Genomic DNA, 22957 nt, shown 5'->3' on the forward strand with positions numbered 1-22957 from the left:
TAATTAGATATTCAGAATAGCTTCTTTGCTTGTAGCATTTAAGACAGCCCCAAATTATTACTTCTCTCTATTTTGCTTTAAGGCAAGTCATCTTTAAAACCACCAAATATCTGGAATTATTGGGGTTCAAAATGTATTCTTCAGTATTGCAAAGGAGAATTACCAACAATTGAGCAGTGATGCCATGAGACAAACTGCTGTCCTTTTTAGCTTTCATGCCAGAGGAGCAATAGGTGTTCACTTTCTGAATACAAGCAAACTGATTAGTCATATCATGGTCAAAGTAACAAGTTTAAAAGAATAGTGAAAAATTACTTAGTACCACTGATTGGTGTAGAATAAAGCCTCTCATTGATATTTTTTTCCCTTTGGATTTTCTAGGGACACCAAGTGCCTTTCTTTAATGTCATGTGAGATGTCAGGTTATCCACATCCATCTCTGCCTATGTTTTTTGGTGCAAAGTGTGGGTGTTGTTCCTGTCCTTGGAGCCATACATAACATTAATCTACTTTAATTCCTTTACAGAAAAGATAAAAATATTGAAGTACACAGCTAGTAAAGCTTTTCCTTCAGCAGACAAGTGACTTCAGTCACCTAGATGTCAGCTTTTGCAGATGGGTTCTGAGTTTTCTGTAGGGCTGATAATGGCAAGCTTGCTACTCCGGCTTGACACCATGGGCACCTGAGTCAAAGTGTCTCAGAACATTTATGATGTTTTGCTACAAAGGCAAAGGAGGATCATAGCCATCAACTTCAGTCTTTCACGGTGGTAGTCACTAACAGTTTGTGGCCTTAGCTGGCAGGTGTGGGATCCCTGTCAGTATGTGGGAGTTTGCATCTGCTTGTTTCTGTCCTGTGAAACGCTTCCTCTCTCTAATTAGTTCTAAAACTGTGCCAGTTCTAACACACCAGTTCCCAAACCTGAATGTCTTAACCTGAAGTGAGTTCAGAAGCTCCATAGTAATTCTGTGGCAAGAATCAGGTGTGTTCTAGAAGTTTAGTTGTGGATTCACAAATGTGGTCATGGAACTGGAAAAATTGGGAACTACTCCATTGACAGAAAATGCTAACTGCCAAGCAGGAGCCAAGCCAGCCACTTCATTAACTTACTTTGTTCTGAAAGTGCCAAGGAGAGGTGTTTTTACAGCCAACGCTGAGTAGTTTTTAAAGGCCTCAGTCTGTCATTATTTTGATGTTAAGCCCTAGCTAGTGCTAATGTGGATTGTCTTCCATTTCTCTCCAGCATTGGGCAAGACATTGTCCCTGATGCATGCTCTTTTTTCCCTGAGCATGGGAGTCAGAAGTTATTTTACATAGTTCCTTCAATCTTACTGTTTTAGAAGGCTTATTTTGGAGGTCAAACAGGATGGAGCCAAGAGCCAATAATCTTGGCTAGTGCATGATTATTCTTTTTTCTGATATCCTGTGTCTAGAGCTGGAGAGACAGATTCACCACTTGGATCCAGAATTTCTCAGGCTGACAGCCTGATTTCAAGATTGCTGTATGCTGTTGATTCAGCCTCTTCTGAGGTCCAGATTAAACTTTCACCAGACGTTCCTCTTAATGAACTGGAGGAGATTCTTTGGAGAATGCAAAAGAAAGTAATAGAAAATGGGAGGTGGTTCTACATTACTCAAGGAGGAAAAACTCACATGAGACGGAGCATTTGGCTGCTGTTTCAGCTTTGTCATCTGCTATAGGCCAATCAGGCTTAGCTGACATATAGCAGTCAAGCTTATAAAAGGGTTGCTCCAAATGTCATTGTGGCCATGTTGAGGCATTCATTGCTGCGGTGGCTCTGGCAAAGGAGATTTGGAACCTCAATTGCAGTGAATTCATAATTTCATAGTTGGTAGGGTCAGAAGGGACCTGAGCAGATCATCAAGTTCAACCCCCTGCCGTGGCAGGAAAAAGTACTGGGGTCAAACGACCCCAGCAATTGATGTTGTATATGTACTGCAGAAGAACATGCTCATTTGAGTGGTTATAAAAGGCATTTTGTTTAGTGTATAAACCTCCCCCGTTATGAGACTGGAATGACATTCATAAAAAACCAAACAGGTTTCTTATAAAATCCCAAGGTAACATTGGACTTACTTAGGTGTAAACGAATCTTGAGAAAACAGACAAATAGCCTGACTGACATGGCATAACAGAGAAATTTTAGTCAGCAATTTAGGGGACCATACTTTTTGTATTGAATGTGGCACAGAAGATTAGGCATCAAATCTGTACCTTACTGAGTTTGCATAAAGGCTGCAAAGAAGGCATTTTTCACAGAGAGTTGGTACAGAGAACATGTTCACGCAGCAAAATATTCTGTTGGAAGCATTCATACAGAAAGTGTGGTCCAATAAATTCCTGACAAAAGTTGCTTTCTTATGCCGTGTTAATGAGACCATTTATTTATTTTTCCTCAAGATCCTGTGTGATCTGCCTAAGACCCAACTCTCATTCTGAATTCTCTGCTTTTCAGATGTGTTGTGTTGCACATCCCAGTAATACTAGGGTCAATCTTTTATAGCCCAGGGCTTGTCTAAAAGATTGGCTCTGTGTACAATACAATTATTATGATCTGGCAGGTTTTCAGTGCACTCAAGTGGGCCTGAGGCAGTTTCCATAGCATACATTTGAACTGTCCTCACTGTAGAATTTTGCAAAGCTGCCCCATGAAATTCAGTATATTCTGCAATCAGCATTTGACCTTCTAATTGGCTTCTGAATTCAAGGCCTGATTTAGGAGAATAGTATTAGAGAGTCTGTCTAATTGACATCCAGGGCTGATGCTTGATTTGGGAAAGCAGTTTAGAAATCCTGATGGAAAAGAACTGAAAAGCTATTGGGGCCATTCCTCCCTTTTACATCTTTGGAAATATACTGGAGTTGGAGCCCTTCAGGTTGACTGACTCTAACACTTCTCTTTGGAAGATTCAAAGGCTGCAGGCTTGGCACTTTTATCCCAACGATGTGAATGTTGATGTAACACACCCAAAGAAATGCTGTTCAAGATAAGTGATGTCTCTAGTAGATGAGCTGAAAGGTTCACTATAACTGTATTTTGTCAACACTTTGATAAATTTATCACTTAGTATGATCAAATTTTACCTCTGAAATATCCAGCATGGGTGAATAAGTATTAGTATTAGCTTTAAAAATTAGAGTTGCCTTGGGAATGTATCATTATTCATTTAGCACAGTGTGAAAGGAAGGATGTCATCTTCCAGCACAAGCTAAATTAACAGTTTAAATTATTAGCATGTACTCTGCTGTCTCTTCTAGCAAATATATCAGTGGCTGTCAGTCCTTTAAATGTGAGCTGACATGATTTCTGTAAGTGGAGACTTTAAGAGTCTAAATTAAGTGTCCAGTTCCTTATCTTCCTTGCAATAGCACTTTTATCCAAACAAAAATTAAATCAGTTAGGACTTATGAAGCATTTAATAGCTGTTGTAATGTAACTTTTGCTTTGAAAAAGTAGAATTTTGGAAGAAAATTGTATTATAACATAATACAGGAATAGAAAAGAGAAATGTCTGTTTAAGGTGGAAAAAATAATGGGAGAAAAAGTATCCTGGAATACAGATTCTAGCTCACTATGTCACTTATGCCAATATTAAATCATCATTGGTGTTTGAAATAAAAACAACAAAATATTAAAATCTCAGAATCAGAACTCAGAAACTTAACAGCATTGCCAAGGTGTGTGTACGCACATGCACAAATGTGCAAACTTGCACATAGAAGGGAAACGCAATATTTTTTCCATATACATTTCAGTGTTTAATCTTTCCATCTCTGGTTCTCCTGACAACTGTCTTTTCCCTCCATGTAGGAGTGATGTAGTCTTCATCTTGAGCTTCTCTTCCCTTTCTGGCAGAAGTGCAGAGTTGGGTTGGGAATAGTGATCATATATCGAAAGTCAGGGCTGCAGGTCCCCAAACTAATGATCTGATGGTGGTGTGTGCATTTCCAAATAGTGGAGTACAGCCAAACTCTTTTCACCCCCAGTGTAACAAATTGCATTAGAGGAATGGAGATGAATTTAAGGATCAAAAGAAAGAGGGTTGCTTGTCTATAAAAGTCAGGTAAGTAGAACCTACAGCAGCATTCATGTTGCTAGAAGAGTCTTATCCTCTGGGCCCAGCCCAGACTGAGGATTCCAGCAATGCCTAGTTCAAACCTGTAACGTTTGTTCTCTTTGCTCACTTCTCTCAATATTTAAGACTCTTCTGTGCCCTTTAAATTTAATCTTTCTTCCTTCATTGGCTTTGACTCAGAATCTGGTTTTAGACCTTCTGATAACTACTTTCTGGGGAGGAGATAATAAATTTTATTTTAATTTCCCATAGCCCATGACCTGTATGTTGAGACTTCCCATTCCTGCTTGGCAGAGACATGGTATGAACTGGCTGGTGCTACTTCCATCAGGGATTCCAGAGGTTTTCTCAAAAGAGCTTTGACCTTTTTAGTGAGCAAAGTCTATTTTAAATATAGTGTACTTGTAATGAAAAAGACCCCTCCTTTGGGAGGAACTGTGGTTGTTTGTTGAAAAGAGCTGTGTATAAAGATCTAAGCTGTGATCATCTGTTATGAAGTGGAATTGTTAAAATACAGTATAATAACCAGTGACTAAACTAGAATTAAATTGTCTCAGGGTAGCTGGCAATGCAGTCAGGAAGACAGAGGCTTCCTGGAATGAAAAGCTGTCTAAATTGTAAGACTCACAAAAAGATGTTTGATCAAGACACAACATGGAGGTGGCTTGTATAGTCTAGAGAAGAGAAGACAGAGAGGATTTAATAGCAGCCTTCATCTACCTGAAAGGAGGTTCGAAAGAGGTTTGCAGTGGTCTCAAGTTGCAGCAAGGGAAGTTTAGGTTAGATATTAGGAAGGATTTTCTCACTAAGGGTAGTAAAACACTGGAACGGGTTACCCAGAGAGGTTGTGGACTCTCCATCTTTGGAAGTTTTAAGACCCAGGTAGACAAAGCCTTGGCTGGGTGATCTAGTTGGGGAGTGGGGGTTGGATTAGATGACCTCCTGAGGTCCCTTCCAACCCTCATTTTCTATGATTTTTTTCTATGATTTTTCTATGATTCTGTGAATCTCCTCTAACAGATTTTCTCAACTAGGTTCAAAGGAATTCTTTAAAGTACTACACGTAGATTATTAGTCCTTGAGTTCCTTTACAGGGATGGCTCCCAATTAAGAAAAATTGTGTATGATACTAAATTATTTAGACATGGAGGAGGGGGGTATGCAACTGAGAGACGTCATAGCATAGTCATCTAAACATTTTCATCATGTTTAAAGGTATAATGGTATCCTCATTCAGACATCAGAAGATTTCCAAGACATTAAAATAAAGATTATAAGCCAGAAGATGAGCGGAAAAAAATAGGGCTTCATTGACAAGGGTCTAATTCAAAAAACTGAGCAAGGGCAAAGACAGCAGGAGGATAGGGACAGACACAAACTCTAATGTAATACTTCTAAGCTACAGTAACTACAAGATGTAGGAACACTGGACTGGAAGGGATTTTCTGGGTCATTGAGTCTGTCCCTGTTGTTACAGGCAGCCACGTCCCAGAATCTTTTTCATAAATTTGTAAAGCTTTGGCCTTTAAAACTGTTTTTTGTTTTGTTTTATTTTTGCATTATGTTTTTTTTTTCTCCTCTACATCTCCAACAAAGTTGTTCTAGAATGTCATGCTTTTAAGGATTAGGAGCTTTCTGATTTCTAGCCTAAATTTATCCCTGGCCAGTGTATACCCATTTTTGTCTTTTTGCTTAAATTAAGCAGTCCTCTTTCCTCCTCTTCATTTGCCTTCCTGCAGTGTTTAGTCAACAGTCATGTTCACTCAGCTTTTTTTTTTTTGAGGCTAAACATGCCAAGCTTCTCTAGTCTTCTCTCATGTGAAGGCTCTCAGTACTCCTGGTAATCTTGATAGCCCTCCTCTGCTTACCTTCCAGTTTGAATTAATCCTTTTGAACATAACCGGAATTGTACACAGTATTCCAGATCTGGTTTCTCTGTAGTGAAGTGGCATAGATATTTCCCCAACTGCTATAAATACCATTACTGATGCATCCTGGGATTGAATTTGGCTTTTTCATGGCTCTGTCACATTTGTGGCTAATACTATAGTTCTTGCATATAATATGTCCCAGAATAAGACATGTACCTTGTTTTTGAAAGGCAGAATGAAGAAAAAAAATCTTTCCCTGAAAATACTGGTATTTTTCTTGGGTAAAACAGACTGCTACAGTAAAAGTAGAGCAAAACATTGCTGCTGCTCTGTTAACGTTTTAGCTGGAGGATACTACAGGTGCTGCTGGCTGAGCCATATGGTCTAACCTCTCTTCTCAAGCTGAGCTCAGCTGGGCAAGAAGTCACCAGTGTCTGCCAAGTCAGTTGAGGGCCTGATCCCAGCCAGCAGCACCTGTTGAGGTAGTTTAGGGTCCACTTTGCTATTTTAGCAAGAGGTGTCAGTAGCAGCTTCTGCACCCTGAGCCTGTGTCAGGGGAAAGAGAACATGTGCACAGCCAGCAACTAGGAAGACCCATGTGCTCACTGTGCTGCTTCCTATATCATATACTCAGCATTACTTTTTCTTTCCCCTGGCAGAGGCTCCTGTTACCATATGTCCTTACTTAAAACACGTACCCCAGTTTCCAGCAGTTAATTTTTGGGGAAGAAATAGTGTATGCTGTGTGCACAAAAATACAGTACTCTTAGTTGGGGCTGTCCAACCAGCAGCCCATGAGCCACATGTAAGCAGTTGGCCCACAGTCTATGTGGTTCTGCCTGGGCACCACTTTTTGCATTGCTCCTGCTTCTGCTGCCAGAATCCTCAGGCTCCTACCCCTGCATCTAGGGGTAGGGTTGCTGGGAGGCCCACATGACATGTGGCCTTTGGCCACTCAGAGGTTGGACAGCCCTTCTGTTAGTCATTGAGTCATATGCTGCTATCCTCCTTCTCAGTTGTTTCAAACTGCTCCCGTTTTTTCAGTAGAATGTCTTGTTAGTAGTCCCCAGATCCATGTCTATGCTTTATATACTGTTCAGTTTCATCTAATTTATTTTACTTCATCTTTCAAAGTTACCCCAATCCTTTGTGTATGGTATTCTAATCTTGCTCTTTATTATCATTGCGTTTCAACCCTGTGTCATCAACAGATTTCAGCTCCCTTCCTCCAGCCTGACCTTTTCCCTTTGTACAATACATCTCCTTACGAACCTTGCACTTCCTTATCTTATGCCAGTCTTTTCCAGTTTACCCAATTTCCCATGTGACAGTTTATTAAATGTCTTACTGAAGTCCATTTTCATTTTCTAGACAATTAGTTATCACATTAGTTAGAGTAGCACAGTATTTCTGTTGTAAATGCATGATGAGCTTTATCCTGTTACTGAGTCTCCTGACTTAAGTGCATTAAACTCCTTGAGGTTTGTAACAACCTCTGTTGTAGTAATTTCCTTCTTCAGGCCCCATCCTTATCCATCTTGTCTTTGCCCACATTGTCAACATCTTTGTGCATAATGAAAAATGAAGTAAAGCTTTCATTTAGCAGGCAGTTAAGCTGCCAGGCACCACATCTGGTTTGCCAAGATGGAAGTGATGATTATAGCTAGTTTTGTGTTTCACGGCACTCAGCAGTATCCTTTTGTGTGTGACGTTGTGGTTTAGATCGTTGACCAAAGCAGCAGCTACTACTCAAGACACCTAGTTGTGTTTGGAATGAGCAAAAATAGTTCTAAATCCCTTCCACAAAAAGAGTTTACTTCTTAGTAAATATAGACACATCTATGTAGCATAATAATGGGCAGGCAAGAGAGACATGAGCCCTGGGTGCTGCCCTAAAGAGGGGTGGGGGGAAGCACCTGAACAGAGCTGGAGTGCTTCATCCTTCATCTCCCAGCCCATGGCCCCCACACTCCATACCTCCCATGCTCTGGGTCCAGTGGTACATGTACAAAAGTAGCAGCTGGAGGTTCACTGCTACTGAAAAGCTGTCTGCTGACCCTACTGATGGAGATGGAGCAGGGAAGGTGCAGAGTGGAGGGGAGGAGCACAGTGCTGTCCAATTACGCCTCTGCTCATCTGTGGCCAAAGGTTACCCCTCATTGCACAGAATAAAGAACACCCAGACCCTCGCATTCATGTCTGTAAGTATCAAAAGACTGCTGGTAGCCCAGATCTCCAGATCTTCATCCTTCCATTCCCTTGTATAAAAATTCTGCCAACAGGATTTCACATTGTGTCTCTCTAGATGTTTCTGATGCAGGCATTGAAAAGCCTCACTAGAACCACACCAGTCTTATCTTGCATGCGTGTCAGAGTGGATATTTGAATCCCTCAAATGGTGCGCAATCCCCAGTGGTGGTCTTTTAAGTGTTTGGGGGATTCAGCTCATTTTCCCGTACAAAGGGGACAGCTGCATTTACATGTTATTAATTGATCATTGATTTGTTTATACTATTATAAAATATTTGAAGGGGGGGGTTTCCTCAAAAAAGGAAGATTTAGACTAAGTACAGACATTTGGATAGGTTAAATTGGGTTAAAAAATGCCTGCCCAATTTAAATGTAGCTCTTCCCAGTGCCAACCTTACACTTACAGACTCAGTCTCAGTGACTGGCAATCAGGCTGCACCTGTAATTGTATAGAAGTTCCATGCATACGAACCAATCTAAAAACTGCAGACCCCAGTTTAAGATAAACTTGAATCTACATAGTATCAACTTATTTGATTTACAGCAGACCAGCAGATGGAACTTCTGTACACTTCCCCTGCACTGCCCTAGGGGTGGGAAAACCCAGATGCTGCCTCTCTTTATGCCCCCCCCCCACCTTGCATAGGCTAGTTTTTGCACTCCCCTCCTCCCAGCCCTTTAATCCCCCTGACCCCTCCAACCAACCAGCCCTCTCAACCCCCATCCCGCAAGTCGCTCAGGGTGCAGCCACTTATATCAGCTTTTGCTGCTGCTGGAGCCGAGCAAGTAAGTCCTAGTAGGGGAGGGATGGGGGTGTAGGTTTGCTGGGAGGGGAAATCTCACCCCACCCCACCTGTGGGTCACCCCTGCCCCCCCAACTCCCCCACGGGTAGTGCCTGTCCCCCCTCCCCACACTTGCAGATCACACTTGCTCCTCCACCCTTCACAGGTCATGCCAGGCCCACCCACGCATTGTGCCTGCCCCATACCCCTCATGCCTCTCCCCATCCCCTGGAGGACCCTCAGTCCCCCTGCTAGACTCCTATCCTGACTTACCTGATATTGGGCAGCCATTTTGAATCAACTTAACCTCCCCTAATGCCCCCAAATGTCTGTACTTAGCTTTTAGGGTAACCATTGGAGTTAGGCGCACGTGATCAATGTTGTGATAAGGGTATTTATAACCCTGATGCAAGGCACATAACTGGAAACAGAAAAAAAAGATTGCTTCCTTAATATCACTTTTATCTTGTATCCATATTATATTAATCCTCATAATGCTCATCTACTAAAGTGTCTAATGTATCTTTAGAAATTATTCAGGAAACTATTAGACTTCATGTGTTTAAAAAAAAAAGGACGTTTTTCTACCCAGAAAAATAAAAATTGAGGAACTTGTAGAAATTAAGGAACTGAAAATGTTGTGCTTAATCTGAATCTAGAAAAATCTGATCCTCACTGAATCTAGAAAAATACCTTTACCTTGAAAAAGCTAAGGTTTCAGAAACCAATTTTCTCAAATTAAGAAGTTTTTAAACATTGAGGTTACTCAGAGATGGAGGAAAATTTTGTTAACAGTCCTGTGACGCAGTCAAAGATGTGCCTCTGCAATGCAAGTTGGAAAAAAAACTTATCTCAAATTTTTAAAATAAGCATAAATAGTAAAATCTTAATGCTTGCAGTAGTTTTATACTTTAGCTGCCATTTAATTATTTGTTGATAAAAGCTTAGTTAAAATATTTAAAAGAGAACAGTTTTTCTTAGGATATTGTGTCCCGTCTCTCTCTAGCTCACATGATGTTAATTAGACCTATCACTTAAGTGAAGAAAGGGGAGAAACCTAATATAGTTGGTGTGTGGGCTCTTCAGTTATTCCTTTTATGCATCCAACACAAGAAGATTTAGAAACTAAATTAAAGGGTCTTTAAAAAAAATTGGCCTGTGTTTCTATAGGCGAGAAACTGTGGCACACAAGAGCAATTAAAATCAACTGCCGGTTCAGATATCCTTCTCCAGCTTTAATGCACCTAGATCCTGTCTTCTACCATCCTAATACACTTGAAATGCCAGCATTTCTCAGAGCAAACAATGGGTCAGAATCCTTTTGGACTAAAGCTGGTACAAGAAAATAAATGTTACTGCAGTAAATGAACTGAACTTTGTTACTAACTGTACACTGGGGATGGTTTTGTTTGATTAGGTTCAAAGACCTTTCAGCATGACCTTAATTACTTCTGCGTTGAATGTTTAGAGAATCATTATTTACACATGATTTCATCATGTTCCAAAATCTGCAGAAAGTCTGAAGCATTCACTGACTGCCCAGAAAAAAAAAGTATGCTTAGAGCATCAAAGCATTAAATTGCTAATTTCTACTTGCATAAACAACTTTTTGTTATGCTGGTACCTATGAGGATAGAAAATAAAAAGCCAGTGCTTATTTGCCTATTTGTCTTGTTGGAATCTTAAAGCAAATAGCTACTGCTATTAAACAAAGATTTACAGGGAAGCAAAAAGCCTACTGAAGCCCAGTGAAAATTGTTTTGAGAGTAAAAGGAGCAACACTAAAACCTAGAATGTTTATACGATGATGATGAGATGAGGGCATGTTAAAAGATGCAACTAAACTGCATATTTCATTATTATAAAATGCATATTTTGTTATTATAAAACTCTTCAGTTGGACATAATTTAAATTGGCTGTATTTTATTTCACATTAGGCTGAACATCATACATATGAATATCAATATTGGAACCCTGATTTTTTTTTGTTTGTTTTTTTTTAAGATGAGGATTCTTTTTAATCAAAAGTAAAGGTGTTGGCCTTGCAGCCACGGGAAGCTATGATGAGTCACAAGCTTTGTTTCTGTTCTTTTAATATCAAGACTGCCAGAGCCTAGGCATACTGTAAAGGTGCTATGGCTTTTGTATCCATTTTGTTGGGGTTTTTTTATCAAGTTTGGTGTTTTTAATGTATATTAGGGAAAAGAGTGCTATATTCTATACTTAGGATGGTGGTTCTGAACCTTTTTGCACTCATGGCACCCTTCATTGGATTCGCAGCACCCCTCCCTAACATTTGTGAACCCAGTTCCAGAAACTAATTTATGTATTATAGTGTTTACTTCCTTGCAGAAGGGCCTAGCAGTGGGATGGAGGATCCTCCAGGCAGAGACATGTTTATCTGCTTAGATTCTTCTCAGCTTCTAATACCTTGCTTATCTCCTCAACACCTGGCACCCTGATTGAGATTCACTGACTCTAGGACCTGCCACTGCTTAAAAGTTCTTTGTGGGAAATATTTGAACCTTTCCATTGTTCTTCTATTTTCTAGGAATGTTTGAAAATGCAGCAAGAATCTCTTTATTTTGGTGGTCTTGATATTTATTTGTCTGTCTTCAAATTTCTGAACATAACCTACCCTAGGTGCACATTTTTGTAGGTCCAGTCTAAGCTGTATGTTGAGTATGGTCACATGTCATATGTATCATTTGTCACCAGTGATTAGCCGATGCACACAGACTCTAGATTTCAGAAGACATTGTTCTCATATTAATGTTTTTTCCCCATTTTCAGTAATTAGTTTTCAGAATATGTAGTCATATAATGTTTGTTCCTTCACCCTCTTTCTTTGCAACAAACAGATCTAAAAAAGACAAAGCTAAAGCAGGAGTAAAACCAGATGCTTCTGATCAAGAACCAGAGGGACTGACACTTTTGGTTCCAGACATACAAAAGACTGCTGAAATAGTTTATGCCGCTACCACCAGTTTACGCCAAGCAAACCAAGGTAAAATAAGATAAGCATTTGATGACTGTTATACATAGGCTCTTTAGGGTTTTTATTTAAATAAAGTTCAAAAGTCAGGATTTCAAAAGTACTAAAAGCCTCCCACGTCCAGTGTAATCTCAGTTTTATTTCCGAAAGGCCTGGGCACCTAGCAGTTCCTCAGAAAGTTTGGGCACTCCTTTTTTTTTAAAAGAACTTAGCAAGAATTTGAAAAATGTTTAGTTTAGTCACTTGCTGTATCTCACAGTTTTAATCGAAATTATGGAACACTTTGTCTAACATCAAAAGGAAAATTAGCATAAGTGAAGCTTGTAAGTAATAGCTCTGCTGATGCAATTAAATAGCTTGAATAAAATATTTAACTATTGATAGCCTGAATTGAAAGCAAGCTCTAAGTGGTAAATTAAAATAAATTTTTCTTTTTATAAAGAAAATGGTCTTTCCAGTAAGGAAGACTTCAAAATGTTTGTGATCTGCTTTGTAATAGAGAACAGTATAATTATATAGACAGTTAAGAAAATTTTCTCTTCCAGAAGACAAGGCTGTTTGACCTTGAGAGTTGCATTATTTGTAAAGCAAACCTAAGTCGGAATTTAAGTGAACAGTGCATTGCCATCACATGTAGGTAATATTGAAGGGTTCATTGTTCTTTTTAAACGGGCATCAGCAAATTAGGAAACATTAGATATTAATCTTTCTTTTTTTAAAAAAAATACATAGTAAGAGATTCTTTTTTCCTTAAACTTTTTATGTGACAGAAAAGAAAATGGCTGAATACTCAAAAAAGGCTGCTGTGAAGCCCAAACCTCTGTCTGTTTTAAGGTCCCTTGAAGAAAAGTATGTGGCAGTCATGAAAAAACTCCAGTTTGGTAAGTTAAGAAATGTTCATATTGTATAATGTATGTAAAAATCTAAAACTTAAAAAATCATACTACGGCGTCAATCCTGCAAGTATGTGTGCTTGTGAATAGCTTCAATTGGATGAGCAATCACTCAAATACTTCCCCCCCCAAAGCAACAACAAACTCTGCATGTCTATGTTTTCAGGTTCAAGTCCAAGTTTTCTTCACTCAGCTGTTCTTAAATTTAAGTTTGGTACTGATGCACTAATCACCAAAACACCTGTGTGTGCAGGAGGATTTTTCATTTAGTTCTTAGAGGATATGTCAACATCATGGTGGCAATGTTGTCCAGGAAGTTCCAAAGCAGGCCCCACCCACCTACTCCTACTTGCTTGCTGCAAATCCAGAAATACAACAGTCAGGCTGCTCCAATGTCATACCTAGCAGTTGTTGTGAGGCTGCTGAAAGACACTTTTAAAAAGTCACAATAGGTTCTGCTGCATGATCATAACAGTCATGCTTCCTGCCATGCCACCACACATGCATGACAGGATGCTTGATTGTGGGATGGAGCATCAGATCACATCACACCGTATTGCCAGTGCAGTGGGAGCCTAGAATCAGGATCCCAGTCTCCTCCTACACTGGCAATCTTTGCTTCTGTGGCTGGGAACCCCACCAGTCATCAGAGCCCTCAGAAAACTGCACCCTCCCAGGGAAGTATGGTCTGGTGGGACTACACGTGGCAGGGTAGTTCCCCAGAAATGCCAAGCCACTTGCCTCCCAATTGAAAGGTGGGTAGGGGGGTGCCTTATAACCCCAGCCTCCACATCCTGGTGGAATACCTTGATGTAGGGACAGGCATAGGGGCCAGGAATGTCTTTGGACACCTGAGTTCCATGGGGTGAAAGACCCCAGAAGCCCCAGTAAGAGGGGCGCATGGATAGAGCAGCCCCAGTGAGGGGGCAGAAGTATGTGGTGGCCCTCATAGAGTAGTGTGTGCTGTTCTGGCCTGAAGGACTGTGTAAGTGGGTGTAGAGTCGGGTTGCAAAGCCAATCTATAGGGCTGCACCAGGGGGTGTGTGGAGCAGGGCTGTAGAGGTAGCCTGAAGGGCAGCACACAGGCCAACCCCCATAAGTATGTGAATATGTTAAGTTGCCTGCCATGGGACAGGCTCAGTCCAGTGTGAGGCATAAGGCTGCAGCCACATAGAGTAAGGAAGCTTGAGCGACCCAAAGGGCTGAATGGAAACCTGCCAGCGTGAGAGTAGGTAAGCCTCATGTCCCAAGAGGGGCTGCTCAGGGAGCAGGACAGGTAGAGAGTGTCCCAGTGAGGGATGTTATAAAAAAGGCCCAGTGAGAGGGCAAAGTGAAAGAAGCCCCAGTAAGAGGGGGGTGGTATGCATGTGGTCCAGCGAAGGGCATAGTGGAAGAGCCCCAACATAGGACCAAGTTTGGCCCAGCTTTAAGCCAGAGGTGTGATAATCTGGATGCCATCTGTGAGGCATGGGACACGGTGTAGGGATGATATGGAGCTGTGTGTAATGCCCTTGGCATCGGGTACTTAATAGGCAGCCTCTCGCATCATTACAGCTGATATCATAACAGCAAGTCATGGCAGGCAAGACAGGGCAGACTGCCCCTAGACAGGTGAGCAGGCCAATATGTGACCTGGCCCTGAGAAGGCTCTCCTGTCACAGGCAGATACCTTTGTTGGGTCACAAGCAGATTTTTTTTTTAATTTGCTTGAAGTATTGGCATTTTTTTTTTCCAAGATCATTTTGATATATTGGTTAGTGTCAAACATGCCCATACATGCTTATCTGAGTAATCTGTCTGTAGTCCAGTTGACATCATATTACTCATGCATATAAGTTGGAACCTACTCATTTCATGATTTCATACATTTCCTGGAAAATGTGAAATTGGGCTTTGTCCACAAAATCAGGCAATGTCCACAAAATCCACCAAAAAAAAACCAACTAAAAATAAAATGCTGACTCTCCTGTGGAAGCCAGCAGTCCAGCCTAGCAGCCTGCTAGTGAGTGGAGGGTACTATCAAGATGGCAGCCAACTCCCCCCTGCCCCCATGTCCCTCACTGCTGATTGGCTGCAGGGGCTGTCTGTCACATGACCCTGTGATAAGCCAGCTAAATTGGTGGCTGGCCCTGTGATCTGTTCATAAAATCAGCTGCCTTGCTCCTTGATTTCAGTAGGTCCCTATACATAAGGATGTTTCATGTGATTAGATGTTTGTATGATGGGATCCTTGAAATATGTTATTCTAATAAAGTTACAAACTGTCCTATAACATATTTTTTTAAACAAAATGACAAGATTTTCTAGGTTGCATAGTATAGACTGAAATATTGTGGTCCATAATATAATATGGGAAGTCTTCCAGAGATTCATTCTTGTAAATTGCAAATCCAGTGTCCACAAGATTTCTCTTGGAGTTTTTAAGAACAGAAACCTCTCTGAAGAACCCAGAGATTCAACCCTTAGCATAAAAGCGCAAAGATTTTCACCCATTCATAAGAAAAATGGTAGATAGATGCATCAGTCAATGTTAAAGTGGGGGGGGGCAACAAACCTTTCCAAAACTGAAAATGATCATATTTTTCTAGGTCCCTTTAGTCAAAAAAAAAAAAAAATTAGTTTCAGATTAGCCACAAGATTTCACAAATAATTTATTTTGCCTAAACTAAACAGTGAACATGAAATTGCAACCAGAAAAGTATTTGTTTTCAAAACAGTTAACATGGGAGAGTTAGAATCCAATTTTATAGTCTGAATTTTCATTACCTTAATTATGCAATTCACCACAATAGCATGGAAGTTTGATTCATTCAAGAAAAGAAGCCAGACTGACTTCGAAGTTGGCTTGACAAATTAATTATTTCTTTGATGGCTGTTTTTATGTTGCAGATAGAATTAGTGGCATCATTTTTGCAACAGCATCTTTGTGTCAACTTTTATTTTCAGCTTGCTACCAATACAAAGACACAGTAGATTGAACTTGGCTGGGAGGGCTTAAGCTGGTAGCTTTTCACTTTTTGGAAACCAAGAATCAAATTTCACTTAATGACAAGTAATTAAAGAGTTTGGCCTTCATTATAATCTTGTGCGATCATTTGCCAGCACTGTAACCACCACACAATTACGCACCATTGGGAGTTTGCTACAGGTTGAGCTACAACTAAAAAGGATTTTTAAATAATACACTGTGCTTGAACATCAGAAATTAAGTACATTGGTAGAGCTGTGTGTATGAAAGTTGATAAATCTTATGCTGAACTAATCTTAGTTCCACTGCTGTTAGTGTTTCATTTTCCGTGATCATTCTGATGCAGGAAACTGCTTAAAAAAGGAGAGCAGGAAAATGAATATATTCATATCTGTGTATCTATAGAAATATACACATACGTTTGGATACATTAGAGAAAAATGTAATTCATATTAAGATTTTGGTGGTCTGTGCCAAGTTAATCTACTGTATTTACTCAATTATAAAAGAAGTCCACCCCCCACAGTCAACATGAGAGAGAAGCCCCTCTGCTTACATTCACATAGAAGGAAACTGCATTAAATACATTGCCTATCTTTGAATTGCTGCTAAAAACAGCATATGCTCAATAATGGAAGCCAGCTTTTGAAGGTAAATGCAGCTAGCACTAGCTATGTAAAACACATGACCTATTTTGGGCAAATGTGCTGATGGGTGGTGCAAAGCTTCAGGTGGCGATTTCAATTCAGCCCAATTCAGTGGCTAAATCTCCAAATCCGAATCGAATCGGGAACAATTAAAAGGTCTGAATTGATTCAAAGCTCCCCGAATCTTTGGGAAAGATTCGGAGAGCTTTGATGATTTGGGCAGTCCCCAGTGGCTGCAGCAGGGAGCTGCAGCCGACTCTGAGCTGGTAAGTACTAGGGGCGGAGGAGGGGACCATGGGGGGGACCTCTGCCAGCTCCCCCACCCACCCCAGCTCCCAGCCCTTTAAAGAAAAGCCCTGGTGCTGCCAGGCAGGGGGGCGATCCCTGCTGAGCTCTCCAAACTCCCAGTGGTGCGTAATTGTGTGATGGTTACAGTGCTGGCAAGCGATCGCACAAGCTTATAATGGAGGCCAAACTTTGTAATCACTTGTCATTATGTGAAATTTAATACTTGGTTTCCAAAAAGTGAAAAGCTACCAACATAAGCCCTTCCAGCCGATCTCCGCTGAGCCCCCCAGCCGCACCACAGGTGCCCCGCCTGGGCCAGCTCCGGCCCTTTAAAAAAAAAAAAAAAAAAAAAAATGGAGAAAAGCCTCAGGACTCACTGCTCCTACAGTGGGCTTGGGGCTTCGGGGGGCTCATGCAGAGCCCCCCCCCCACATGGTACAGGACAGCAGGGGCCAGGTGAATGCGGGGTTTTTCTTGGTTTTTTGGTTTTTTGTTTGTTTGTTTTTTTCTTAAAGGGCCAGAGCTGGCCCAGGCAGGGCATCCTTGGCGGTGCTTGGGGAGCAAGGAGGGACTGGGGGGGGGGGGGCTCATGTAGAGTCCCCCATGCAATGGGGGGGCAGTGAAGATTGGGGCTGCTGCCTCACCCAGCAGCACCCAGTGAACAGGGGGGGGTTTGGGGGGGGGTTTTGGTTTTTTTTTCAAAGTGCCGGGAGCTGGGGCAGGCAGGGCAGTCATTGCCAGGCAGGGAGAGTGGGTGGGGGATGGGGCCTTGCTGATTTAGAGATTCAGCCAAATTGATTCAGGACAGTGATTCGAATCACTGAATCGAATCACTGTCCCCCTGAATCAGCAAAATCCAAATCTGAAGTGAATACTAGCAGCTTCGCACAGGCCTACAACCTACCACAAGGATAGGTTAGTACAACCCATCTGAATAAGACATATGGTAATTGAGCATAGTTCCCCTCAGTACTGACTCTTTCACATTATGGTGAGCCATTAATTGCATACATTTTGACTCCCTCTTCATGCCCACAGCTGAGCCGTGCCTTTCTTTTCCATTTCCAGTCATTTATGTTTCTTCACCAGCCTTAAATGTCTTGCAGACATCACCAAACGGGGCCCCAAATAGTTTACCCAGAATCCCTCTATCAGCTCCTCTCTCGGCGTGTTACACATGATTAGTGTGGCCCCACCCTGAATGAAGTGAAGCCCTATGCCTCATCTACATATACATTTTTGGAGGATCCCAGGACTCATGACAAAAACACCTGGTTTCAGTCATGATTAGAGGGCTAATTAGCACATGGATCTTTTATGGGGAGTATTTGGAGTACACACACATACTGAGCAGTGCTGAGCTGTGAGGTCAGCATGGCTTGAAATGCTGTTGACTGCTGGGGCCTCACCCAGTGAACTATATGATAAATCATGAGCCTTTTGCCTTCGGACTCATATCACGCATAGTTTGTGTTCTTTCTAAGCAGATCCAAAAGTATTGCTTAGAAGTGTGTTTATGGAGTACCTGTACCAAAACTAGCAGCACTTTCAAAAAAGGGAAACTGTATCAATTCTGGATGAGCTAAGTTTATGGGTACTATATGCAAATTTTTACAACTATGTTTATTTCAAGGTCAGTGTTTTCGAATTTGCTTCTCACTTCAGTGTGCTCAGGGAGAGCAGGGTCTTATAGTAAGAAGGAGCAAAGGGGCTGCAGGGGAAGAAGTTGGGGGGTGAACAGGGAGAAAAGGGACTACCTAACCCCTCAGATTTATTTTCCCTGCTATAGCAGTAGGAGGTTGGCATGTTCAAGACAGACCTCCAATCATTAGATTCTATACCTGGAAAATATCAAATTTATAAATTTTCCATATATTGAATCATTATTTGGGGGGTCATCTTATAATCAGTCTCATCTATTATTCGAGTAAATGCAGTATTAGTAATTTTTCTGACTTTTCTGGTATGGTAAAAATACTATTATTTTTACTCTTATAGATACCTTTGAAATGGTTTCTGAAGATGATGATGGAAAACTGGTCTTTAAAGTGAATTACCACTACATGTCTCAGGTAAAAAATGCAAGCGATGCAAACAGTGCTGCCAGAGCCCGGCGTCTTGCCCAGGAAGCTGTGACGCTTTCAACATCATTGCCGCTTTCATCTTCCTCCAGTGTTTTTGTGCGCTGTGATGAGGAGCGACTTGACATCATGAAGGTAAGAAACAAAGTAAAGCTTCTTCTGATTCTGCATCTGCATCTGGAATGATAAACATAAAGGGAAATTTCCTTAAATACAGATGAAAAACAGGATTATATACCATCATTGTTGATGTCAATCATAGTTTCTAAGCTAATCTCCCATAGGTGACTGAAAAAAAGTCTTGGCAGAGCTGATCCTAGTCTCTGTGCATTCTGTATGTGTAAACTTTTGTTAAAAGTAAATAAAGAAGGGCTAGATTCTTAGATTCTTTCTAAAAAGCAAATTCATTTTTATTAGTGTTTCTGCAATGGGAAGTAGGTGTCAGGAAGCTATTTTTACATTTTAGTTGTAATTACCAGTAAAGTATTTCTTGTCTAATTACTGACCTTGCTCTGAAAGTCTAGGGGTTTAAAAGCCTGGTTAAATAATTCTTTCCTCATCATCAGTAATAGGTTCTGCAGGCCAAGCTTTGCCTTCAAATATTTGTGCAACCATGTTATGTTCAAAGTTGCATCTTTTACTGGCTTCCGTTCTCACTCCATTTCCCTTCCAACCCACCAAAAAGGTGTACTTGAATGGCCCTGTGATTAGAACTTGGTAAACCAGTTCTGTTAATGACATAGAAAAGGGTATGGAGCTAGCTCTCATTGTTTTCATGTACAGTGCTACTACGAGAAAGAGTTTAACAACTTCCTTTAGTTAATAACCAGGTTAGGATTTCTAACACCCAGCGAGCACATTAAGTGAAGAAATGAAGCTTTTATGTAAGTTGTATTTTCTGAATAAATTGCACATTAAAAATTAAATTAGTCCTGTAAGCACCCAAGATGCAATGTGATGCATTTCTCTTTGTGGCAGGTTCTGATAACTGGCCCAGCAGATACCCCATATACAAACGGTTGCTTTGAATTTGATGTATATTTTCCGCAAGACTATCCAAATTCCCCTCCACTTGTGAACCTGGAAACAACCGGAGGCCATAGTGTGAGGTTTAATCCAAACCTATACAATGATGGCAAGGTAACGTAAAGGGACTTTGTTTTCATGTAGGAAGGCAGTGTGTGGCTTAGTCATCTGTCTGTGTTGTGTGTCTGTGTGTAACGCTCTTTAAACACAAATAGCTTGAAAACTCAGAGAGAACATTCGTGTCTTAAGAGAAATTTCTTTGCTAAACCTTAGTATTTTTTTTAGTGACCATGTCAGGATGATCCCAACATCCAGAATTTGGGGAAAAAGTCAGGGGCCAGAGCTGTCGTCCGTGAACTTGGCCAGTGAGCTCTTCACCCCCACATCCAAATAGTTAATAAAGATGTTGAAAAGTACTGGACCAAGCACTGACCCCTACAGGACACCACTGCCCACTTCTTGCCAGGATGACACAGATCCGTTCACTATAACTCTTTCCGAGTCGTATCCAGCCAGTTTCTCACCCATCTGACTGTCTCAGAGTTAAGCCCCTAATCCTCCAATTTTCTCGTGAGGGCATTGTGGGATTCTAGATCAAAGAAAGTCAAGGTATACAATGTCAACTTGCTCTCTTGTGTCCAGGTGGCAAGTTACCTGGTCATAGAAGGAGATGAGGTTGGTAAGGCAAGACCTGCCCATGACGAAGCCATGCTGGCTGTCATTCAGAATCCTACCTTCTGCAAGCTTATTGCAGATAGACTCCTTAATGAACTTTTCTAGGATTTTCCCTAGGAAGGAAGTTAGGCTGATTGGCCTATAGTTACCTGGGTCCTCTCTCCTGCCCTTTTTGTGGATGGGCACAACATTGGCCCTCTTGCAGTCCTCAGGGACTTCTCCAGAGTGCCACGAGTTGTGGAAGAGTTTCTCCAGGGGTTCCACAATGACTTCAGCCAGCTCCTGCAGCACTGTTGGATGAAGACCATCCAGTCCTGCCAACTTGTATACATCTAATTTTATTAATTTGTCATACACCATTTCTACAGCAATATTAGGAAGGTGACTATTCCTACCGTGCTCATCCTCTACTCTACCTGTCGTGATTTTCCCCTTGGTCTAGTGAAAGACCGAGGTGAAGTAGTCATTCAGGAGTTCAGTTCTCTCCTGGGTGCCAGTAACCAGCTCTCCTGAGTTGTTGAGCAATGGCCCCACACTCACATTTGTTTTCCTCCTGTTCCCCAAGTACCTAAAGAAGGACTTCTTGTTGTCCTTGATTGCTGTTGCTAATCTAAGTTGGTTGCTACTTTAGCCTGTCTTATCTGTTCCCTGCAATTGTGGGTTGTCGTGGAAGAGTCCTCTTTGGGGCCCGCCTCAAGCTTCCACTGTTTATAAGCCTCTTTCTTAAGAGGACCGTATTTCCCTGTTTATCCAAGAGGGTTTCCCAGCCCTTCTGTTATCTTTTCTCTGTATGGGAATGGACTTCCTTTGTGCTTCAAGGATCATGTTAAGGAACCAACCACACACCTTTTGCCTTCGGTCCGTGGTCCCACAGCACTTGCCCTACTAATGACCTTAGTTTGTTGAAATTTGCATTTTGCCTACCCTTGACATAGACTTAACACCCTAACCTTCCACAAGTAAAGCAGGGGAACCATGACAGCCAATGCCATGCTTCTATAAAATGTTGCCAATATATGTTCAAGAGCTCCTGTGTAGAAGGCAGTGCCCAGCTGTGCCCCCTTCCCCCGTCTCCCTCTCCCCCCCCGCCCCCCCAACGCTACAGAGGAAGGGAAAAAAACCCACAGTCCACATTAATCTGACTATGGGGCAAAACTCCAAATATGGCCATTGATCAGACCCTGAGCAGAGGGGCAACACACACTAGCCAGGAACCTCTGGCTTTGCTCCCAGCAGGAGCATTGGCACCTTGCAGTTGAAGTCCCCAGCCTTGACTGTAGCCAGCAGCTAATGACTTTAGTTTATTCTGTGCTAGTGCTGTAATCTTCCACCTGGCCTTCTGCACTCACCACTCTTATTACAATCCCCACCAAAACTCTCAGTAGTCAGTACTCTTTAGTTGTCCAAAGGTAACATGCTTGATTCCTCCTGCCATTATGCTTCTGAGCCCATGCATGTTCCTTAAATGCACAACTTTTGGTTCTTTTAGGCCTGCAACATGTCCCTGTTCCCCCTTTCCCTAATGAAACCCTATGTACTTGTGGTTCACTTACTAGCTTTCTGCATTCAATTTCTGCAGCACTCCCATAAGAATCCTGCTCTTCCATCCTACTGCACACAAGTACAGAGTAGTGGGGAGGAAGGAGATTTCAGGGACTAGGGTCTTTCCCTGGGACTTGGAAGACCTCAGTTCTCTTCTCTGTTCTGCCAGGGTTGTTTTGGCCGTTGGCAAATGATTTTGGCAGTCTTGAAAATGAAAGCAGTTGCAAAATGGGAGGGAGTGCTTGAGAGGGCCTGCAGAAGCTGTCTTCCAGCAGATGTGTGCACAAGCTGGGAGCAATACAGAGGCACCAAAACTGCTCTGACTGCAGTTGTGGTTGAAGCAGTTAGTTGGAGCTGTTTTGGTGACTTTGCATCATTCCCAGTTTGTGCACGTGCATAACTATTACAACATAGCAGCCACTGCATGGTCTAGAGGTGTGGTTAACTGGGGGTACGCATACCCCTAGGCAAATTAAAAAGGTCATAGGGGGTATGCAGAATGAATGAGAAAAAATTAGAGGTGCATTGATCCCATGTTGGATCAACACCAACATAAGGAAAGTTGACTGTATTGACTGTCGGCTTTTTTTGGCTGATGTGGCCGATAAGTGTGTGCACGTGCAGCCACCATGCAGCATGCAGGTGGCCAGAAGGGTGGCTTGGCAGCAGGGAGAACAGTCGGGTCTGGCTAGTAAGTCTGTTGTGAGGGAAGGGGAGTGGGGGGAGGTAGATCAAAGCCCCAGTGGTGGGGGAGGGATTGGGACTGGGGCAGAGGTGTAGGGGCTGCCCAGCCAAGGCAGGCCTTGGGATAGCTTCCACTGGTACACGCACCCCCAGG

General features: G+C 41.8%; 1 protein-coding gene across 1 annotated transcript in view; it reads left to right on the forward strand.

Moving 5' to 3' along the window:
* BIRC6 (baculoviral IAP repeat containing 6) overlaps positions 1-22957 on the forward strand; it is a 322923-nt gene that overhangs the window by 279898 nt on the left and 20068 nt on the right. The window contains 4 exon segments of the mRNA XM_019500584.2: positions 11866-12011; positions 12770-12880; positions 18794-19011; positions 19855-20016. Of these exon segments, the coding sequence (XP_019356129.1) occupies positions 11866-12011; positions 12770-12880; positions 18794-19011; positions 19855-20016 (637 nt within the window).

The sequence above is a fragment of the Alligator mississippiensis genome, chromosome 1, assembly GCF_030867095.1.
Source record: "Alligator mississippiensis isolate rAllMis1 chromosome 1, rAllMis1, whole genome shotgun sequence".
NCBI classification, from domain to species: domain Eukaryota; kingdom Metazoa; phylum Chordata; order Crocodylia; family Alligatoridae; genus Alligator; species Alligator mississippiensis.